The sequence below is a fragment of the Schistocerca serialis genome, chromosome 4 (assembly GCF_023864345.2).
Source record: "Schistocerca serialis cubense isolate TAMUIC-IGC-003099 chromosome 4, iqSchSeri2.2, whole genome shotgun sequence".
Classification (NCBI taxonomy): domain Eukaryota; kingdom Metazoa; phylum Arthropoda; class Insecta; order Orthoptera; family Acrididae; genus Schistocerca; species Schistocerca serialis.
In genome coordinates, this window is record NC_064641.1 from 469,119,452 (window position 1) to 469,141,713 (window position 22,262).

General features: G+C 41.5%; 1 protein-coding gene across 1 annotated transcript in view; it reads left to right on the forward strand.

The window, feature by feature from the left end:
* The window catches only part of LOC126475115 (protein phosphatase 1 regulatory subunit 16A), a 77,189-nt gene that overhangs the window by 23,978 nt on the left and 30,949 nt on the right, over positions 1-22,262 (forward strand). The window contains exon 5 of the mRNA XM_050102702.1: positions 13,950-14,178. Within this exon, the coding sequence (XP_049958659.1) occupies positions 13,950-14,178 (229 nt within the window). The remainder of the gene's footprint in view (positions 1-13,949; positions 14,179-22,262) is intronic.

Here is a 22,262-nt window from a genome sequence, read left to right on the forward strand (position 1 = left end):
TGATGTGGACGGACGTGTGAAGTTGGCCATTGGACAGGTAGAGGTCAACGTCAAGGAAAGTGGCATGGGATTTGGAGTAGGACCAGGTGAATCTGATGGAACCAAAGGAGTTGAGGTTGGAGAGGAAATTCTGGAGTTCTTCTTCACTGAGTCCAGATCATGAAGATGTCATCAATAAATCTGTACCAAACTTTGGGTTGGCAGACTTGGGTAACGAAGAAGGCTTCCTCTAAGCGACCCATGAATAGGTTGGCGTACGAGGGGGCCATCCTGGTACCCATGGCTGTTCCCTTTAATTGTTGGTATGTCTGGCCTTCAAAAGTGTAGAAGTTGTGGGTCAGGATGAAGCTGGCTAAGGTAATGAGGAAAGAGGTTTTAGGTAGGGTGGCAGGTGATTGGCGTGAAAGGAAATGCTCCATCGCAGCGAGGCCCTGGACGTGCGGAATATTTGTGTATAAGGACGTGGCATCAATGGTTACAAGGATGGTTTCCGGGGGTAACAGATTGGGTAAGGATTCCAGGCGTTCAAGGAAGTGGTTGGTGTCTTTGATGAAGGATGGGAGACTGCATGTAATGGGTTGAAGGTGTTGATCTACGTAGGCAGAGATACGTTCTGTGGGGGCTTGGTAACCAGCTACAATGGGGCGGCCGGGATGATTGGGTTTGTGGATTTTAGGAAGAAGGTAGAAGGTAGGGGTGCGGGGTGTCGGTGGGGTCAGGAGGTTGATGGAGTCAGGTGAAAGGTTTTGCAGGGGGCCTAAGGTTCTGAGGATTCCTTGAAGCTCCGCCTGGACATCGGGAATGGGGTTACCTTGGCAAACTTTGTATGTGGTGTTGTCTGAAAGCTGACGCAGTCCCTCAGCCACATACTCCCGACGATCAAGTACCACGGTCGTGGAACCCTTGTCCGCCGGAAGAATGACGATGGATCGGTCAGCCTTCAGATCACGGATAGCCTGGGCTTCAGCAGTGGTGATGTTGGGTGTAGGATTAAGGTTTTTTTAAGAAGGATTGAGATGCAAGGCTGGAAGTCAGAAATTCCTGGAAGGTTTGGAGAGGGTGATTTTGAGGAAGAGGAGGTGGGTCCCGCTCAAAGACGAGAGCAGACTGCAGAGAGATTTAAATGTTAATACTTTATTGTAAGATAATTTCTGTTGTTTGTATCTTAATTTTTAATATACAAAACATACAGGAAATGTAAGCAATTTTTACCCATTCACTGAAATGTAGTAAGAACATACAAAGAAAACAATTTCCAATTGGAGCATCACTTCACAAATGTCAGGTGCCTTGGAGTCCATTAGTTGCAACATCCTGTGATAGTGTTGTTAGGTGTCACAGTTAGAAATTGTTTCCTTTCGCATCCCGCAACTACCCTCCCGACCTGGTACAGAAGCAAATAACCAGAGCCACTTCCTCGTCCCCTCGAACCCAGAATCTCCCACAGAAGAACCACAAAAGTGCCCCACTTGTGACAGGATACTTTCCGGGACTGGACCAGACTCTGAATGTGGCTCTCCAGCAGGGATACGACTTCCTCAAATCCTGCCCTGAAATGAGATCCATCCTTCATGAAATCCTCCCCACTCCGCCAAGAGTGTCTTTCCGCCGTCCACCTAACCTTTGTAACCTGTTAGTTCATCCCTATGAAATCCCCAAACCACCTTCCCTACCCTCTGGCTCCTATCCTTGTAACCGCCCCCGATGCAAAACCTGTCCCATGCACCCTCCCACCACCACCTACTCCAGTCCTGTAACCCGGAAGGTGTACACGATCAAAGGCAGAGCCACGTGTGAAAGCACCCACGTGATTTACCAACTGACCTGCCTACACTGTGATGCATTCTATGTGGGAATGACCAGCAACAAACTGTCCATTCGCATGAATGGACACAGGCAGACAGTGTTTGTTGGTAATGAGGATCACCCTGTGGCTAAACATGCCTTGGTGCACAGCCAGCACATCTTGGCACAGTGTTACACCGTCCGGGTTATCTGGATACTTCCCACCAACACCAACCTATCCGAACTCCGGAGATGGGAGCTTGCCCTTCAGTATATCCTCTCTTCTCGTCATCCGCCAGGCCTCAATCTCCGCTAATTTCAAGTTGCCGCCACTCATACCTCACCTGTCTTTCAACAACTTCTTTGCCTCTACACTTCTGCCTCGACTGACATCTCTGCCCAAACTCTTTGTCTTTAAATATGTCTGCTTGTGGCTGTATGTGTGGATGGATATGTGCGTGTGTGCGAGTGTATACCTGTCCTTTTTTCCCCCAAAGGTAAGTCTTTCCGCTCCCGGGATTGGAATGACTCCTTACCCTCTCCCTTAAAACCCACTTCCTTTTGTCTTCCCCTCTCCTTCCCTCTTTCCTGATGAGGCAACAGTTTGTTGCGAAAGCTTGAATTTTGTGTGTATGTTTGTGTTTGTTTGTGTGTGTATCGACCTGCCAGCGCTTTCGTTCGGTAAGTCACCTCATCTTTGTTTTAATATATAATGTTTTTTACGTTATGAATGTGTATCTACTACTTGGAAGTGTAATATCTTTGTGCAGCTCCATGAATGGGTCTTCCAAGGACTTTTTCAGTCTTGATAGTTTCTCCCCTGCCACATTATATTTCAAATATCAAAATAGCAATATCATGTCTGATTGCTTTGAATGAGAGATCAAAGATAGTGGTTGAAGCGAGACTGTATTTGATATTCCTATGAACAGCAAGCGTGGAGGGTAAAAATCGTAGGGGGAGACCAAGAGATGAATACACTAAGCAGATTCAGAGGGATGCCTGTTGCAATAGGTACTGGGAGATGAAGAAGCTTGCACAGGATAGAGTAGCATGGAGAGCTGCACCAAACCAGTCTCAGGACTGAAGACCACAACAACAACATGAACAGCAAAACCTCCACATTTAGTAGTTCTGTTCACTGTTCTTGATTTGCAGCTGATTTCTCCATTTGCTGATTTCCTTCATCCATGCAACAACAATATGTCAGTTTTACTTGACAGATGGATTGCTGGAAGAATAGACTGAGAACAGACATTTTGAGTTCCGTACAGAGGTATGTCTTTCCAACAGAATTCATTCCCCCCCCCTTTCCCTTGTTTGAGTTGTGTGAACTGAGAATAGTAGACATTGTTCTACATTTCAAAGAAATTGTGAGGCTCCAGGATGTTTTTATTTGATTTTAATGTTATCTGTTTGCTGTATTTTAGGGACTTGAAAACATTGTTTCTAAAAGCTGTAAATATTTTCAAAATGTGAGTAATACGAGGGTTGGAACGTAAATAGTGGCAACTATTTATTCACAACCAATACAAAAGAGTTATATGTTTGCACCTGGTAGTGTCCTTCAAAGTAGTCACCAGCGGTGTGTAGAACCCTTCGCCAGCAATGTGGAAGGTGTAGTACACCGTTAGCAGTGCCTGTTCTGATGATGGTGCGAATAGAGCAGTCTATTGCCTAGGAATCTCTGGAACAGTTCTGAAGTGAATGCCACGAAGTTGTTCCTTCATCTTTGGAATCAAATCAAAGTTACAAGGATTTAAGTCTGTGGAGTATGGTACAGTACTTACCAGCCCCATCAACCGAACAGAGCAGCCACAGCTTGCGCTGTATGCGCCTGCGCGTTGTCCTGCAAAATGATGGGTGGGTTGTGCAGAAAAGTGTCGCCGCTTCTTTCGCAAACCTAGTTGCAGGTGATGCTCCAAAAACCAACAGTAATACAGTGCATTGACGATCTGATGTGGAAGAACATAATTCGTTACGATAACACCATCACAGTCATACACGAGAATCACCGTAACTTTAGACCGCTCCATTTGCACCTTCAACAGAACAGGCTCTGCTAATGGTATACTACACCTTCCACATCACTGGCAACAGGTTCTACACAATGCTGGTGACTACTTTGAAGGACAGTAACAGTTGCAAACATGTAACTCTTTTGTATCGGTAGTGAATAAATAGTTGCCACTATTTAAGTTCCAACCCTCGTATTTGATGACCAGACACATGGCAGCTGCTCCAGTTTCATAAAGATTGTGTGTGACCTCAGGTTTTTATAGATATATGATCTATGGGTCCACCAGACCTCCCTATTTAAAAACTTTGAATATGGTGCAGCATGAGGAAATTAGGCTGTCCTCTGGGACTCACAAGATCAACCTTGTTCCCAGCAGGGAGACTGGTGAGCTGCCACTCGACAACAGGAAACATTTCATCATGACCTTGCAAGCTTATTAAATACTACCCACACCTCTAACATCTGCAAATAACACTGTTGCTCACCCACCAATGAAATGAATTTTTAATAATCATCTGCAAGCAATGTGACCTTTTGAAATATCTGTGAGAATGTTACCTTTTAACGAAGATGTAGTTTATGTTAATGTTTTACACCAAGCTTGAAGCAGATGACCACTTGAACAATTTACAAGACCAGAATTGAAGAGGTGGACAAAAATAAGGAACACCAAAAACTACAACACATTACCATGCCTTGTATGTTGTAAGAAAACCACTGGCATTCAAAACAAACTAGAGCTGTATCAGAATGGGTAAATACATGTATTGTATGGTTTTCAAGGGAATCTTTTACCATTCTTGCAAAACAGTGACAAGTTCAGATAATGATGGTGGATGTGGATAGCGATCACGCACCCTTCTCTCCAGAGTATGCCGCAAATGTTCAACACTATAGGAATCTAGTGACTGTGGTGGCCAGGGTAAATGTGGCAGTTCATCCTTGTACTCACAAAAGTCATCAGGGAACTGTACTGAGCTATCTGCAGGCACTGAAGTAAACTGACTGCTGGTTTGTAACTGTCTGAGCATCCATGGTGCCTCGTGTTTTGTGCCTGTTGGCAGAAGAATAACCATGTCCACTCATACAAAGCGGAAGCAAAATAGTCCACAGCTAACAGCGTTCACTATTGGCTGCTGTTCACTCTATTGATGGATGAGTACAATGCGCTGTAAGAAGTGGTGTGAAGCAGAAAGAGGTGCAGGCTTCTGAGTGCCATCTGGAGTCTGTGCACAGGACCGAGAGGCGCCAGGTGATCGGTTGTGCCTGCATGGTGGCAGTTTTTGTTGTACACTAATTGCTTCATACACAACATAAATATTCCATGATATTTTAGACAGTAACCAGGTTTGTAATGGACCCCTTCACCCCCACCCCCACACCCAAATATCAGGATTTACCTTCCACTGAATTTATTTTATATAGTACAAAATTGTATGAGGAAGCAGTAGGCGAGAAAGCTTACAGGAATATTAATGTCACATATTGTATCACACTTGCCGTTGAATCAAAGAGCTGAGCATCTGTATGATGGGGATTGGCACTGGAGGACAAGAATCTTTGGTTGGTGAAGCCAGCTTCCAGCAGCAACATGCCTCTTACTGGTCAGTCCAGAGGAGCGAAGTTGACCTGACCATCATCTGAATTGGATGCTGTCCATTTATGCATGCCTTTCTTCTCCGGCAGAAGGATCCTTACTTTATTGTGCTCACAGTGTGTCACATTTTCACAGTGTGTGCTTTATGTTTTCATGAGAGCAGAAGAAAGTTTAAGTGGGGGACTACTCTAAATTTCACTTGATGAGTGAGTGTGTGATAACACTTTTAAAGTTTTGTGTATTGTCCAGATTTCAGTCAGAGGCTTTTTGCTGATTATTTTTGTAATGTCTTGCTGCAGAGTAACTGGTTCATCCTTTTTTAAAAAAAGATCGGGCAGCCATGTTTTCTTGATTTATTATTTTAGATTCTTCTCTGTGGAATTTAAATACTTAAGGACTAAAGGAGACCGCTCACCGAAAAGCAGAAATGTTGAGTTGTCGATAGGCTCACACAGAGGAGAGAAAATTTGCTACATTTTGGAGTTATCACTTATACACCCACACGCCTACACGTGCCTATACATCTGTAAGGAGGGGCGCAGTTCCACCCTATAATGCTGTTCCAGTCATTAAAAAAGAAGGGTCTGTCAATAATTACTACTCAATTAGAGAACTGCAAGGTGGCAACCATGTTTAATCTCTGCCATTCTCTTTTTTGTTCTAAGATAAATGTTTTGGGAAATGTAAACCGCACCACAGCTCTTAAAAAACTCAGTATAATTTTTCAGTAGTTGTTTTCATAAAATTCTAAAAATTTCAAGAAAATAAATGTTTTGTTTATAATCGACACAACTTCTATAAGAGAGATGAATTTTTATTTACAGTTTCTGTTGAAACAAAACATGGTGTTAACAACAGAAAATGAACATTATAGTATCTAAGTAAGTAAGTAAGTAAGTAAGTAAGTAAGTAAGTAAGGATCTAAGTTGATAGCAACTGCATTTTTCTTTCTCTAGCAAAAATCGATCAAACAACGTGTTCTTCAATTTTTTGGCCATAGGGCTAGGTTCTGGCCCGTCCGGCCGGTTAGCCTGCTAGTTTGCTATAAATAATGCACAACGATATCGTCAATGCTGAGATGAAACGATATTTATTCGCCCGTTCGGCAATTAATGCAGGACGTCTTTTAGACTCGGTGTACGACAAGGCAAGGTTCGTGCAAAAATGAACAAGTGACTTCTTTGCTGGTTACTAAAGAACTAAGTATAAAAAAGTACTTAAGAATTAACATGGAGAAAACAAGAACATGGAAAAAACTGTATAATAAAAATATATGGCACGAAGTAACAGACACAACACAGTGCTCCTGGTGGCCCGCGTGAAACTGATTTATCCGTGCAAAATAAAATACTTGCTATGTGACAATGGGTGATGCACTCATGAACCGATCTGCACTGCACTGCTAATTGTGGTAGCTACAACAGCCCCCTCGGGGTGCCATCCAGTAAGTGCGCCAGGAAGTGGATGCGCCGACCAGACCTTGTGGTGTGCTGGCCCCTGGAGCTGTGGTGTGCTGGTCCCCTGGAGCTGACGTCCTGGTCGGTGGTGGTGCTGGAGCCAGTGTTGCCGGACCAAGTTCTGGGCAAAGCTGTGTTCGCCGAGTCTCAGTGGGGGATGGCTCGTTGAAGATGTAGGCTGGTTTGACCCTGTCAGTTGTGATAGTGGCTCATTTTCCATTCACAAGAACATCCAGGGTGCAATCTCCCCAAGTGATGATTCGATGTGGCCTGGTGTAAGGTGCTGGGAGGGCTGGTTTGATGCCATTAGTTCATAACATAACATGAATGCATGTCCTCATGTCTTAAAGGTACCAACAGTTCTATGCCTGGACGGTTGCGGAGATCGGATTTTTCTGACATGATCACGAAGGTAACTGACGAGGGTAGACAGGTCTATATCAGGCTGTGGAGTCATATCTACAAACTCACCAGGAAGTCGTAATGACTCTCCTTACTCTAGTTCTGCAGGGGAACTGTCTAGATCAGGCTTGTATAATTTTCGTAAGCCAAGCAGGACCATCAGGAGAGCTTCTGTCCTCCTGGTATCGTGGCACATCGGGGTTGCTTTCAAAGTGCGGTGCCAATGCTCTGTCATGCCATTACTGGCTGGGTGATAGCTGGTTGTGTTGTGGTGGATCTTCCCACAGAATGCTGTTAGCTTTGCAAGCAAATTAGATTCAAATTTTTTACCGCAATATGTGGTGATGGACAAAGTACAGCCAAATCATGACACCCAGTTTAATATGAAGGCATACTCGAAGGTTTCTGCTGAGACATTGTCCACTGGGGCCGCTTCTGGCCAACGCGTGAATCAGTCAATCATTGTCAGCAAAGATTGATGGCCATTTGAAGATGGTAACGGTTCCATGACACCGATGTGTACGTGAGTAAAACAGGTGGTGGTTTCAGGAAAGTTTCCGATAGGCGCGTGCACACGCCGGCTGACTTTCCAGCGCTGACACTGTATACAACATCAGGCCGACTCAACGGCAGTCTTTCTTCATCCCTGGCCACACGAAGTGATCTGAGATTGGGCGTATTGTAGTTCGTGCTCCAGGATGGCACAGGCTATGCAAAAATGTAAATGTGTTTTTCCTGAATCTTGCGGGTAAAAATGGTCATGGTTTGGCTGCAGACACGCCACAGTGTGACTTGATGCCTGTGCCAGGAACGTTGACTAACTGCAGATCCAATGTAGACTTGTTTTCCTGCAACAGCTCTTGTATTTCCGGATCTGTAAGTTGTGCTTCTGCAAGTTCCATGCAGTCTGTGATGGAGACGCTGCTGACAAGGGAGAGACAATCTGCTACTACATTCTCAATCTCGGATATATGCTGGATGTTCATGCTGAATTATGCGATATACAGTAATTGGTTGTGCTGCCTTGGTGAACAGTTGCTATTGTTCTATCAAAAGGCGTATGTCAGCAGCTTATGATCTGTGAATATGGCGAACTCACGGGCCTCCAGCTGAGAACGGAAGTATTTGATTGCCTCGTATATCGCTAAGAGTTCTCGATCGTAGGTGCTCAACTTACATTAAGCTGGCGACAATTTCTTCGAAAAGAAGGCTACAGGTTACCACGCGCCATTGTTGTTCCTGAATATCCGCTGCATGAGGTAAACGCCTGCAGTAAAAATTCCACATCCCCAAAAATTGCCACAGCTCCCTAGCTGTGGATGGATGTGAGATCTGTAGGATGGCTTCCACTTTGTCAGGTAATGGTAGTGAGCCAGACAGATAGATTCGGTGGCCAAGGAAATCTACTTTTGGTTGACCAAAAATAAATTTTGCTGTGTTGAGAATGGTGCCTTATTCGTCTAGCCGTTTAAAAACTTGTACAAGATGCTGGCAATGTTCTTCTGGCGAGACTGGAAATACCAATATGTCATCAAGGTAGGCAAAACTGAATGGCAGACCATGCAGCAGTGAGTCAATAAATCTCTGCCATGTCTGTGCACCGTTTCTGAGGCCAAAAGTCATGAATTTACTTTCAAATAGCCCGTATGGCGTCTTCTTCGGTGACAGGCATCAGTGTGTATGCCTTGGCACAGTCCAACACGCAGTAAAGGCGGGCACTGCTCAACGCGTAGTTATAATCGCAGAGCAACGGAACTGGGTAACGATCGGGTACTGTACAGATGTTAAGTGCTCTATAGTCCCCACATGGACGCCACGCACCACACTTCTTAGGTACGAGATGTAACGGTGATGACCAAGGACTACTGGAGAGTCACATGACACCCTCTCGAATTTTACTATCAAACTCGGTCTTGGCGATAGCTAACTGATCGGGGGCTAACTTTTAAATTCTACAGGATAATAGTGGCCCATCTGTGGTCTTTATATAGTGCACTGTGCTATGCTTCACTACTTTAGGCATACCTGGAGGTTTTGTCAGCACTGGAAAATCCCGAAGTAAGGCAGTGTACTCACTGTCTGCTGCTTCAGTCAGCTTGGCAGATTGGATGGTTGCGTGGCACCAGAATCCTGCAGCCATCAGTCCAGTGGTTTGGTCGACCAGGTGTTTGCTGGCAATGTCAAGCATAAGGTTGTAATGAGCCAGGAAGTCCACTCCTATTATTGGCTCAGCGACGTCCACGATCATGAAGTCCCATGCAAATGCTCGGCATAGGCCTAAATCTATTTCTAAATGATGTGTACCATAGGTTACAATAGAAGAATTGTTTGTGGCAGCTAGACAGAATGATGTACGAGGCCTATACCATTGTAACATTGTTCGCAGGAAAATACACATAGCCAGTGTCAATCAAATATTTCTTGCCTGTGTGCTGATCACTCACAAACAGATGCTGTGGCACAGACTGGCAATCAGATGAAGTGTCTACACCCAGTGGCATTTGGGTATGTGCAGAGTTTGGTACAGTGATGAGCTTGATCACCAAATCTTCTGTGATACCAGCATATCTCCTGCTGTGTTTCAGTCACAGGTGCAGATGAGGCCATTGATGATCTGCCACAATCACTGTTGGTGTTACACGGAGACATCAGTTGGCTGATCTGTTGTGTCAACACATCAACCTTTGCTGTCAGAGCACCATAGTCGGCACACGAAACTGTGGCTGACGTGCTCACGCATTGCACAGTTGCTGCACTAATAGGCGCAGGTGAGATAGCATCCTGTACCTTGTCTGCTAGCTCTGCCACCGTGTCTGAAGGCATTTCCGACTGCAACGCTATTATTGCTTTGATGACAGGAGGCAACCCACAGCTCCAGATGGTTCTCAGCAGGCTATCATAGTACCAGCGTTGACCTTACTTCGTAGGTGCTTCAAGTACTGTGGCAGTTTACGATCTCCAATGTCCTCCTGCGTCAGAACTTGGTGGAGTTGTTCTTCTTGCGAAGCTGATTCTCTGCGTATAAGTTCTGCCTTGAGCCGGTCGTAGGTATTAGTCTCTGACGGCGCAGTACCGTATTTACTCGAATCTAAGCCGCACCTGAAAAATGAGACTCGACATCAAGGAAAAAAAATTTTCCCGATCTAAGCCGCACGTGAAATTTGAGACTCGAAATTCAAGGGGAGAGAAAAGTTTTAGGCCGCACCTCCAAATCGAAACAATGTTGGTCCATTGTAATATGAGACACAATTTAGGTCGAATGAATTACGATACAGCTACAGTAGTTTGGTTTGAGTCATAAGCTTAGCAGTTAAGCTATACTAGGCAGCCATTGCTATGTGTCAGGCACTCCGTCCGTATTTATACGGGTACCCTTCCTTTTTCACGTGCTTTGTCTGGTTTGCATTGATTGCTTATTTTTCTTTGATATGATAAGTGCCATTCTCTTTGTTATAGGTGTTTACGTCACTCTAAGCAAAAAATGTATTACTATACTGTGTCATGCATTGTTTGTTGCATTCTGTGTTTACGGCCTGTTGCCGCTCGTGGCATGGCTTGCTTTTGTGACCGCCGCTTACAATTAAAAGAAAAAAAAGAGAGAGGAATCGTCTCATTAGCAAAACAACGGCAAGAGACTGCTATTTGTTGTTACTTACACTGGTGCTTTCTTTGATAATGATCAACAAAAACCAAATAATAGAATGCGTATGATAGAAGATGTTCTGAACGAGAGTTTAGCGAAAAATTTTCTCCGTTTGAAAATCTTTGCAGACGCCTCTTTAGTACATTACATTCTGCACAGAAATTAGAGTATCTTAGATTTAAAAATCTAGTCAATTGCCGTGCGTCATTTCTGACTGTATCACTATTAGGCACAAGAATAATACGAGTATAAACATGACATGATATGTATATTCTTCCGCGTTTGCTGTTGTCTCACTCTAAGGCAGACAGGTTTTAAATGAGAAAGCAGCAAACACGAAAGAATACATGGCAAAATGTTTATATACGTATTATTCTTGTGGTGAAGAGAATATTGTATGTGATTCACAATTCATAAAAGTTCCTATTAGCAACCATCTCTTCTCACAGGTAAGAAAAAATTCAGAACATAGAGTTGGCCATGTTGACAAACATCCCAAACAGTCTTGCCAGTCGGATTTTCGTAGTACATTGAAATGCTGCTAAATTCGAAGATGAACTATACTTAATTTGTATTTATTTCGTTGGATAATGTATGAAAATGCAGTGGTCGAAACTCGGAGCGGAGACAAAAAGCTCGTCTTGACCCTTTTTTTAATTTATTTACTGACACAGACGTTTTGGTGCCAGTATTTATCTTTGTGCCTGCAAAGCATGCCTGCGTAGCACTACATATATTCGATGGCAGAAGTTAGTTGTGGCGGCACCTACCAACATTTTTCAGAACTTCCACTTGCTTTGCACTCGATTCTAAGCCGCAGGCGGTTTTTCGGATTACAAAAACCAGAAAAAAAGTGCGGCTTAGATTCGAGTAAATACAGTAATCACGTCTTGCACTTCCACTGCATACTGACGATCGATGACTAGTGCAAACTTCGTAGCATCAGTGGTTATTCCTAAGTAAAAGAAACTAGCTTCAACTTGCACAAACCACAACGCTGGATTCTGAGGCCAAAAGGGTGGTAGTCTAACAGTGAGTCTGGACACAGCAGGGTCGGTCGCGGTTAGATTTTCTGTCATCTTACAGTATCACTTTATTTTGTGCATAACGCAGGTGATAAATCATGTCAGGGTCACCAGTTTGGCCATAGGGCTAGGTACTGGTCTGTCTGACTGGTTAGCTTGCTAGTTTGCAATCAATAACGCACAACGATATCTGCAATGCTGAGATGACAAGATCTTTTACGTCAAGGCAAGACTCGCATAAAAATGAACAAGTGACTTGTTGGCTGGTTACTAAAGAACCAAGTATGACGAAGTTCTTAAGAATTAACATGTAGAAAACAAAAACATGGAAAAAACGATGTACTAAGAATAAATGGCACAGAGTAATGGGCACAACACAGCGCTCCTGATGGCCGGCGCAAAACTAATTTATCCGTGCAAAATAAAATACTTGAGATGTGACACATGGGTGATGCACTCGTGAACCGAACTGCATTGCGCTGCACTGCTCATTGCGGTCGCTACAGTTTGATCTTTTGTGAGACCTATGGATGAGTTTGATACCGATCTCTACACACTACCATTTTCTGACTTTTTTAAATTCCTTGTCGAAGAAGTAGATGATGATAAAAAATCTGCTGTAGAAAGTTGCTTTACCCGTACAAAAGACAAAAAAGAATCACTTGTACTAATATTGTGCATCTTCAATTTACATTTTTCTCATTCTTCTTCACCTTTGTCTGCTTGCACCATAACTTGTGCCATGTTTGCCTTGACTGCTGTTGGAACATAAGCATCAAATGGTGATGTCACAGTTTACCAGCATCAAATAATGATGTCACAGTTTCAGGGACACACTAGAGATGGCTGGGAAGGTTTTTTCTTCCCTCCCCGCAGCAGCCTTACAGGTTTGCAGGAACATTCTGATAATTTATCAGTTAACTCATGAACCGGAAACCAGAGTAAGATGATTTAACTGCTTTTTATGCCAGAAGCCCAGCTTGTAAGTACAGTCAAGCAAGAAATAAACATTTTTTTCGTAAAGAGTTCTTCTCCGCTTGAGATAGTTGAAATTGGTCTTTAATGTGAAAATGACCTTTGTAATTCATCTAGTATGATTTACACTTTCTGACATTTTTTAAAAAAGAAAACAAAAGAAAAGAGGCCTCATATAGTGCAAACATTGGGACTTCACAGAGTACCTGATTTTTGTATTGCATGATTGATATGAAGCATTGTTGCCATCTATAGTGAAAGTATCACCCATTGAAATCCAAGATCTTAATTTAGATAATAATTTCGATGCAACAGGAGGCACTCCTAACACAAAGAGTCATGAAATCTTAAAAATTAATAGTTGGCATCCTTTTCCTTGGCGCAAGCACTCCGTAGTTCTGAATCAGTAGAGCTTACTAGTAGTCATAAAATTTCAGGCTGTTGGTTTCTTGTGTGGCCCACTTCCAGTCTAGACAGCACACAAAGCCCTTCTCTACAAATAATAATGGCTACTACAATGTACACTCAGTATTGTTATTACCCACTTTTCTTTTGACAACTGAAATCTCCAACCTTATAAAATTTAGCAGAAGCGTGTCCTTCATAACCCAACTCAGACTGCAGTTAACAATGTTTTATTGCTGTAGAATCTGATTTTTAGAGATAATTTACTTCCTGTCTTCAACTTTTATGGTAGATCGGATTTGGATACATTTCTAAGAGTCCGACCTACTAAGGATGTGGGGAAATTTGAAGAAGGGCAAAAGAGCAGTAGTATGCAGTTTTATGTGGTAAATATATACAGTAATGATAAAATGAAATCTATCAGAGCTGACAGTGTAATTCAAGAACATTTACGTGCTTGCAAAAAAACTGATCAGCAATACACACATTACAAAGTCACAAGAAATTGATTACTCTTGACACAGCTTGATGATAGAATAATACTTTCCATCCAGTAGTTTATTGACATGAGTAAGTGATGTGTGTATTTTTAGTAACAATATCTTGAGGTATTGCCAAAGATAAAGGTATTACTTTTCAGGGGTGCCAATTTACTGGCTGTCAATGCAGATGGAAATATGCCATATGACATTTGTGAAGATGAAGCTGCACTGGACTATATAGAGAGTGAGATGGCACGAAGAGGTGTTACGCAAGAACTTATTGATGAAACACGTGCTTCCACTGAAACTCAAATGCTACAGGATCTGCAGGAAGCTGTTGCCCTTGATCTGGATATTGAAGCCGCTGATCAGCAGGGAGCCACACCTGTAAGTTTAACAGAAGATAAGTCCTGAAATCTTACTAATATGGAAAAAGGTTACACTCAAAGCTTTGATCCTAATACAGTAATCTTTTAGTCGCATAACAACATTTTCTGCCCTACACTTTCTAGCTCACGTGGTGTACTTGATGAGCTTTGCTTACAAATTATTTATAAAAAGCAGTTACAAACAACTGATTTCAATATGGGGACAAAAAATAAAAAGTGATGGAACTCAACCTCTCATTTGTAAATCAATATTGGATGCTGCTGACGGACGGACGGACGGACGGACGGACAGACAGACAGAGAGAGAGAGAGAGAGAGAGACTATGATTACATTGTTACATTGGCTACTAAACCTTGTTTTCTGTGTTGGTCAAGTACAAATCATTTATAAAAAGCAGTTACGAACAACTGATTTCAATATGGGGACAAAAAGTAAAAAGTGATGGAACTCAACCTCTCATTTGTAAATCAATATTGGATGCTGCTGATGGACAGACAGACAGAGAGAGAGAGAGAGAGAGAGAGAGAGAGAGAGAGAGAGAGAGAGAGACAGACTATGATTACATTGTTACGTTGGCTACTAAACCTTGTTTTCTGTGTTGGTCAAGTAAAGACACCAATTAAAATTGTGGAAATGTAGATTTGGTTGCTGAATTTCAGCTCCCAGTTTTCTGTCTGTGTAAATTCTGTACCACATTTGCCTCATGATTAGGTTCTTGAATTGCTACTTGCTTTTTAAAATATTGATTAATATGGATGAAGTGATATTGAGCATAATGAGAGAAAAGAAGAAGATTGGGCTGACCAGAAAGTTACTAATTTTCTTTATCAAATTGAAAAGAAACGTGTTATGTTTGTTTAATAAAAAAAATATCTACAAACGCCGATATCTGTTCTGAATTAACAAAATCAAACTTCTTATCAACAACTATGTATTATGTTGGTGCATAAGTTCGTAGCATTTTTCCATACATTTAATAAACACAACAGATACATATAACAGAGACTTCAGTCATCAATAATATAGTCCCCTTCACTATTTACATCAATCTGCCAATGCTGGGGCAATTTTTCAATTTACTGTAGAAATTGTGTGATTTTGAGATGAAGAACTAGAGTCCTGTTCAGAGCATGTTTTCATCTAGAAAGCAAGTCTGTTGAAGGTCATTCAGTAGAGAGTAGAAAAGATGAAAATCGGAGAGCACAAGATCAGGTGAATAATATGGATGCAGAGTGACTTCCCATCCCACCTTCTGTATTGTGTTTTTTGTCAGTTTTGCAGAAAGCGGGCAGTTCCTGGTCATTGTTCTTGGACTGCATCTGCAAGATGTCTCAGTTGTTGACAATAAATGTCAACAGTGATGGTTACATCTCAGGAAGCAATTCGTTGTACACCACACCACTGCTGTTTCACTAGATGCATCACATTATCTTCTGTGGATGCACACAGGTCTTAGTATGTGGGGTGTTGCTGCTTTGTTTGGGCTCAATCATTCCATTCTTTTTGGTATGCTAGCATAAAGACACCATTTCTCATTACCAGTAACAATACAGGATAGGAATGGTCAGTGTTGTTTACATGCCACCTGATGATGAGCAAGCAGAGATGCATATATGATCACCAGCTGTTTTTTGTGATTTTGGCTTAGAGCATGCAGTAAAATACACAGGGTGTATACGATCCCAGGAGATCCGGGAAAAAACCCGGGAATTTTTTCATCTGGGAGGAAATGGGAAAAACCCGGCAATTTTTTAGAATTCTGGGAATTTTTCAGTGTTTTAGTTTTCTGTTAAATTTTTGTAACTTTGACTGGTAAGAACAGATACTCTAACGAAGGATATTACTGTATCCTGCTTCTGCAGAATAACACTTCAACAATAAAACATAAATGACAGAAAAAACAAAAATAACTTAAATTGCAAAGGAAATGTGCCATATACAACAATGACACAGTGTTCATGCAAGCGTGTGCCAACAGCAAAATGTGTCAAAGGCTTTAGGAAGACTATGCAGCGCTTCATAGCAACAAACTGCCTCCGATGAATGTGAAGTGACAACTGTTTACATTAGATTCGCTTTAGCAGTTAAAATGGGCTCATGCGCATGCGCAGCTGAGTTGCGTTTGAGCAGTATATTCTCCCGCTTCTGGCTACAGGAATGTGGCTCTTGGCTGTGCAAGCAGTCACAGCAAGCAGCTAGATGCTACAGGGAAAAAGAGGGCGCCAAATTCGTATACTTGTGGGGGGGGGGGGGGGGGGGGGGAACCTTGTTTCACAAAGCACCTAGCATCCAGCGAACGTTGGTCTATTGATCATTCATATGATTTTGAAATGCATCCCTTTAGGTTTTTGAACATTTTTGAACACATTTTAAGTTGATTTCTGAATGAATCATAAGTTGATTTTTGAATGCATGCATAGTGTACGTGATGTCTCTGTCAGGAGAGCCCACGTCGCATCTAGAAATAAACTTTCCTCATACAAAAGGGGCGGGGCCATACGAGCTGAGTGGATGAACGCCAATCGCTGTCTGATTATGTGGTTGATTGGGTTTGCAAATGTTCAGCGTTGTTATAATTACTAGTGAAATCCATAGATTCAGACTACCAGAGTGGAAATAAATGTCTAACAGGAAAGATTATGTATTATCTTCTCGGTGTATCCAAGAAAATGAAATTTTGACAGAAAATTTTTGGCCAGATCGCTACACTAGTAAGGACCAGTTGTACAGTCCCCGGCTAGCAGCTGCTTAAGTTCTATTCTGGAAGTAATGCGGAAAACGTTTGGTACGAATATGTAACAACATCTAACCGGAGGATAATCGCTGGGTAACTAAACCTGTGATTCTGACAGGGTTTGTGAAGTTAATCGGCGAACAAACTTTGACAATGGCAGGAAACAGCTACAGAATTCTTGATGACAAGATTGTTAGAACCAGGAAGGAGAGAAAACGGCAACATCACACAAATTATGGAAGAATAAGACGATTACAAATTTAGATAAAAATTTCGAAATACTACTTTTCGATCTCGTGCTTGAGAAACTGGTGTGTATGAATGAAATGTGAAACTATTTCCTAACATAAAGCTTTTTGCTTGTAGTAGGCCGTATAGGCATTTGATATTGGTACTTCGTGAATTATATTTTGTGGTGTTATAAAAATGACCATTTGTGCCAAAACAGTCTCGTTTATTTGGTGTGTGTTACAAAATTGCTGCAATATTAGAAAGGCCTATTTTGTTTTATCTAGCAGACAGTGACAAAATAGATGTAATCAAAATGAGAAACCAGACCAGTCTTGGGTATATTATGTATTAACAGCTTTTTCAGTCTTGGATAATGACATTTCGATTCTTCATGTAGCAAAACATTTGATGAACTTTGATGAGGTAATAGATTCTTTTGCAGAAAGGAAAGCACACCATGCAAAGCTGTAGCAAGATTAGATTGAAAAAAATTCTAGGAGCTAAGGATTGAAGAAATATGTACTTTCTTGCTTGCCTCTTGTCTTTATTGGTTTTACGTATCCTATATTTAATTTTATGTCACACAAAATAGCAAGTTATTAGCTAATAGACAATAAAGAGTGCAAATTTTCTGAAGAGTTCTTGTTCTCCCGATTACAAATAATCCCATTCGCTATTAATTGCAAGGGTCTTTAAAAAAAACAAAAAAACAAAAAATAGAGAGAGAGGAGAGGGGCAGGCTGTCAAACGGGCTGACTGAGAGCAGGGTAGGCACCACAGGACATTTCAATTTCCACTGTCCTGTTTAGGTTTGATGGCCTCCATGACAAAATATACACGTTTCAATTCCACGGAGCGACATACAGTGATGTGCTATAGAACAACACCGTATGAAGAGGTGTGGCACTGCACTTTGGAACACTTAAGGCCAAATAACATGTCTTACATTTCCTCGAACACATATGTTTTAGAATTTTCAGAAAGATTTGTGCTACAAGATGAACATATTTTTGAAAATTCTGTTTTTTTTTTAGTATTGACCCGGTTCGCAAATATCGTAGATCTGGGGCTGATGCACAGAGCAGTCTAAGTTATAGTGGGTAGTCTCCACGAGACCCGTGTTTATATTTCGTGATTCTGCTGTTTCCTCTTCATTTACTCTCGCGTCAAATGAAAACAAAATTGATATCTGTGGCCGGGAGCTATCGAGTGAATTAAAATACATTCACATAATTATGGAAGTCTAAAATATGTTAGTTCCAGATTTTATTTTATTTCCACCTTTCTGACAGTCAAGCATTAACTGCCTTGTACAACAATGAAATTATGTTAGTCTGTTTGCTAAAGAAATTTGACTTTAATTAACCTTTTCCGCAGAGGCAGTCAATGTATTTGAAACAAAATGTTCAATTCCACAGTACTGGCTAGTTTCAACTGTTTGCTGCATTTCAAGTGCACGTTTTCATCTTCTAGCACATATGGCATTATGCCACAATAAAGAACCAAACATGATAGAATACAGTACTGGTGCTCCAACAAAATTTACATCCCGAAAACCGCACTGAAAAGCTTAATATCAGGTTGAGGTCTACTTCATTGGGAACCTGGCCATACGCATGTGCACTTTAAGTATGCACTTTAAATGTGCACATTTTGGTATTGTTCACAAAATTCCGATGCTCTTGCAGTATCCTCTGATGTCTTGTTTCTTTTATGACATAATGTATGATCATTCACTGTTTTACACGTACATACATACGGGCTTCCTACGTCATGGTAGCTGCGCAAGCGCAGTGTCGCCTATTATCTGCACTTTCTAGCAACTGCTGAAACGAACGTATTCCTAACAGGTCGCGAGAAAATATTGTGAATGGTAGTTTGAAATACGTTACTTCCAAAGTAAATATCCTTCTACGTAAGTTGAACTTTGTGTGAGATTGTACCATGAATTTCTTAAATCAAAGAGTGTTTGACTCTCATTTAAAAATCAACTCTTTGATGATGAGCCATTTAGAAGAATTTCGAACCCTGGAGATCAGACATTTATGTCATTATTAAAAATTTTACTGGCACATTTGTGTGATATATCTTAAAGTGTAACACACGCAAAAAAAAATTAACATTATATGTGAAAGCTTAGCTTCTCTTACAGCTTATTAACCTTAGAGACCAATTTCATATGTGAAAGCTTTACTTTTCTTGTAACAACACTATGTATATTAATTTAAACTATTATCTTTCCCTGTTTGTGTGTTTGTGCTACTTAACAGTGATGTTGCTGTTAGCTGACTACATCACTTGTCCTATGCTCTGAATATCCGCTGTCATCGACTGGCAAGATCACGCAACATGAGCTATGACAGGCTTACAACAGCGCATCACAATCTTGATTTCAATGATTTGGAAAGTAACATGCTGTGTTTGGTGGAATTCCAATGTATACTTTCGTAATACGAAAATACACAGCGTGCATGTTGCTGCACATCAAAGATATTTCCAAAACGTGTCTTTTTCCCTATTTTTCTAAGTGCCGGGAAATTCTACGCCCGTGTATAAAACCATAACCATTCAAAGGATTGATAAGTTTTGCAGTTTCGAAGGTAAGTTTTGCAGTTTCGAGGGAAAATATACGTCACTTAACACGGAAAAAGTGTGTTTTCACCCGGGAGAAAGGGTATTTTTAACTGGGAAATCTGGGAAAAATCCAGGATATTTTTTTTTTTCCTTGTGCACATATACACCCTGCTGTTGTAGCTAACAATGCATAGAGTCCTCACTGGCTAGATGGTACTGGGGATTTTACTCCCACACTTTCCGAGCTATCCATTTCTTCTTGTGCTTAATCATGCACAGTGAAAGACACTGGGTGTGCTCTACAAAATTTAGGTACTGCTGATTTATTTAAAAATATATGGGCTTGAAACCCTGTTTCACAACCTAATGTAGGTTCAAACAGTTGATTATGCTGTGCATATAACTATCAAGTTCTTTGAATGGAATCCTGATTGAAGCTAGACCCATTTGTGCTTGAATTTGGAAACGAAAATGCCCCAAAATATCTGAGCCAAAAATTTTAGTTCTTGTCCAAGATTATTTCTAACAGGTTTAGTTACCTAGTTAAATCTTTATACTGAACTTGGACTATGAGCCAACTCCACAGTGGGATAAACTGACTGTAGTACGTCCCCACTCTGCGCTGAGGTCACTACAGCTGTGATGAGCCGATGCTTTGGTATATGTCTACATTAATCAGATGTTATTGCAGTATCAAACTGGAATTGTGCCATTTCTCCCCTAATTTCCAGTTGCAGATAGTTTCTCCAGCATGTCTGCTGCTGCTATTGGTATCGGCAAGATAAGAGTGCAGCAAGCTGGTGGCTGTTGTTGTTGCTCACTGACCAAGGCAGACACTTGCTAGATGCTCCAGTTTGTGGCATGAAAAAGAGGTAATGTCATGGAACAGGCAGTGACATTGTATCAGATGACTCTAAAGCCTTCTCACTAAGTTATCTATCGGGAGCTAGATGTATGATAACGTAACAGATTAATGATTCCATTTACAATGTGTCATACTGTTTACAGGAAAAATCTCACTTGCTTGTTAAGCCCTGCAATTCAGCAGTGCTTGCTGCACATGTTTGCTTACATTGCTTAACACATCGGTTGAATTTAAGCTTAGAGTTTGGTGACTGCAATAGTCAGTCAGCAAAATACAAACGTCAGAAAAGCTCAAACAACTGGGGTCCAAGAGTGGAAGAATGCATGTAGCTTTTGCATCACTTCATACAATTTATCACCAGAAAACAGTAAAAGTGCACGCTGATGTTAAAGCTTTGTTATTTGATTCACCTTGCAGTGAAGAACAAAACAATGTAAACGTACTTCCCAACTCTTGTTCGTCTTCTCAAAGCAGGTGTTTGACTGAGGGCAAAGTGATCTACATCTACATATATACTCTGCTAGCCACCAAGCGGTGTGTGGCGGAGGGCACAATTCGCACCAAAGTCATATTTCTCCCCCTCTGTTCCACTCGCAGATCGCGCGAGGGAAAAACAACTGTCGGAACGCCTCAGTATGAGCTCTAATTTCCCTTATCTTTGAATGGTGATCATTGCACGTTTTGAAAGTTGGTGGTAATAATATGTGCCTCCAAATCCTCAGTGAAGATCGGATTATGGAATTTAGTGAGCAGCCCCTTCCCTTTAGCACGCCGTCTATCTACAAGTCCGTCCCACTTCAAACTTTTTATGAGATTTGTAACGCTCTTGCGATGGCTAAATGTACCAGTCACGAATCTTGCCGCTCTTCTTTGGACTTTCTCAATCTCTTGAATCAGACTCAACTGGTAAAGGTCCCATACGACAAACAGTACTCTAAGACTGGACGAACTAACTTATTGTAAGCTATTTCCTTTGTTGAAGGACTGCATCGCTTCAGGATTCTACCAATAGACCGCAATCTAGAGATCGCCTTATCCGTTACTTGTGCAATCTGATCATTGCATTTGAGATAATTTCGAATAGTCACACCCAGATACTTGATGGATGTTACCGCTTCCAAAGACTGGGCATTTATTTTGTGCTTGTACATTAATGGGGATTTTTGCCTTGTTATACGCAGTAGGTTACACTTACTGATATTGAAAGATAACTGCCAGTCATTAAACCACGCATTTATTTTCTGCAAATCCTCATTGATTTTTTCACAACTTCTGTGTGCTACTACTTTCCTGTAGACTACAGCATCATCGGCAAACAGTCTAATGCCGCTGTCAATACCATCAACCAGATCGTTCATGTAAATCATAAAAAGCAGTGGACCCATTATGCTGCCCTAGGGCACACCTGAAGTTACACTTGTTTCTGTTGAAGTCGCCCCTTTCAGGATGACATACTGCTCCTTGTCTGTTAGAAAACTTTGTATCCAACCACATATGTCATCACATAGACGATAAGTGCGCACTTTTTGGAGCAAGCGGCAGTGCAGAACTGAGTCGAACGCCTTTTGAAAGTCGAGAAATATGGCATCAACCTGGGAGCCGATATCTATAGCGTGTTGTATATCATGCACAAAGAGGGCCAGCTGTGTCTTGCATGGCCACTGTTTCCAAAAACCT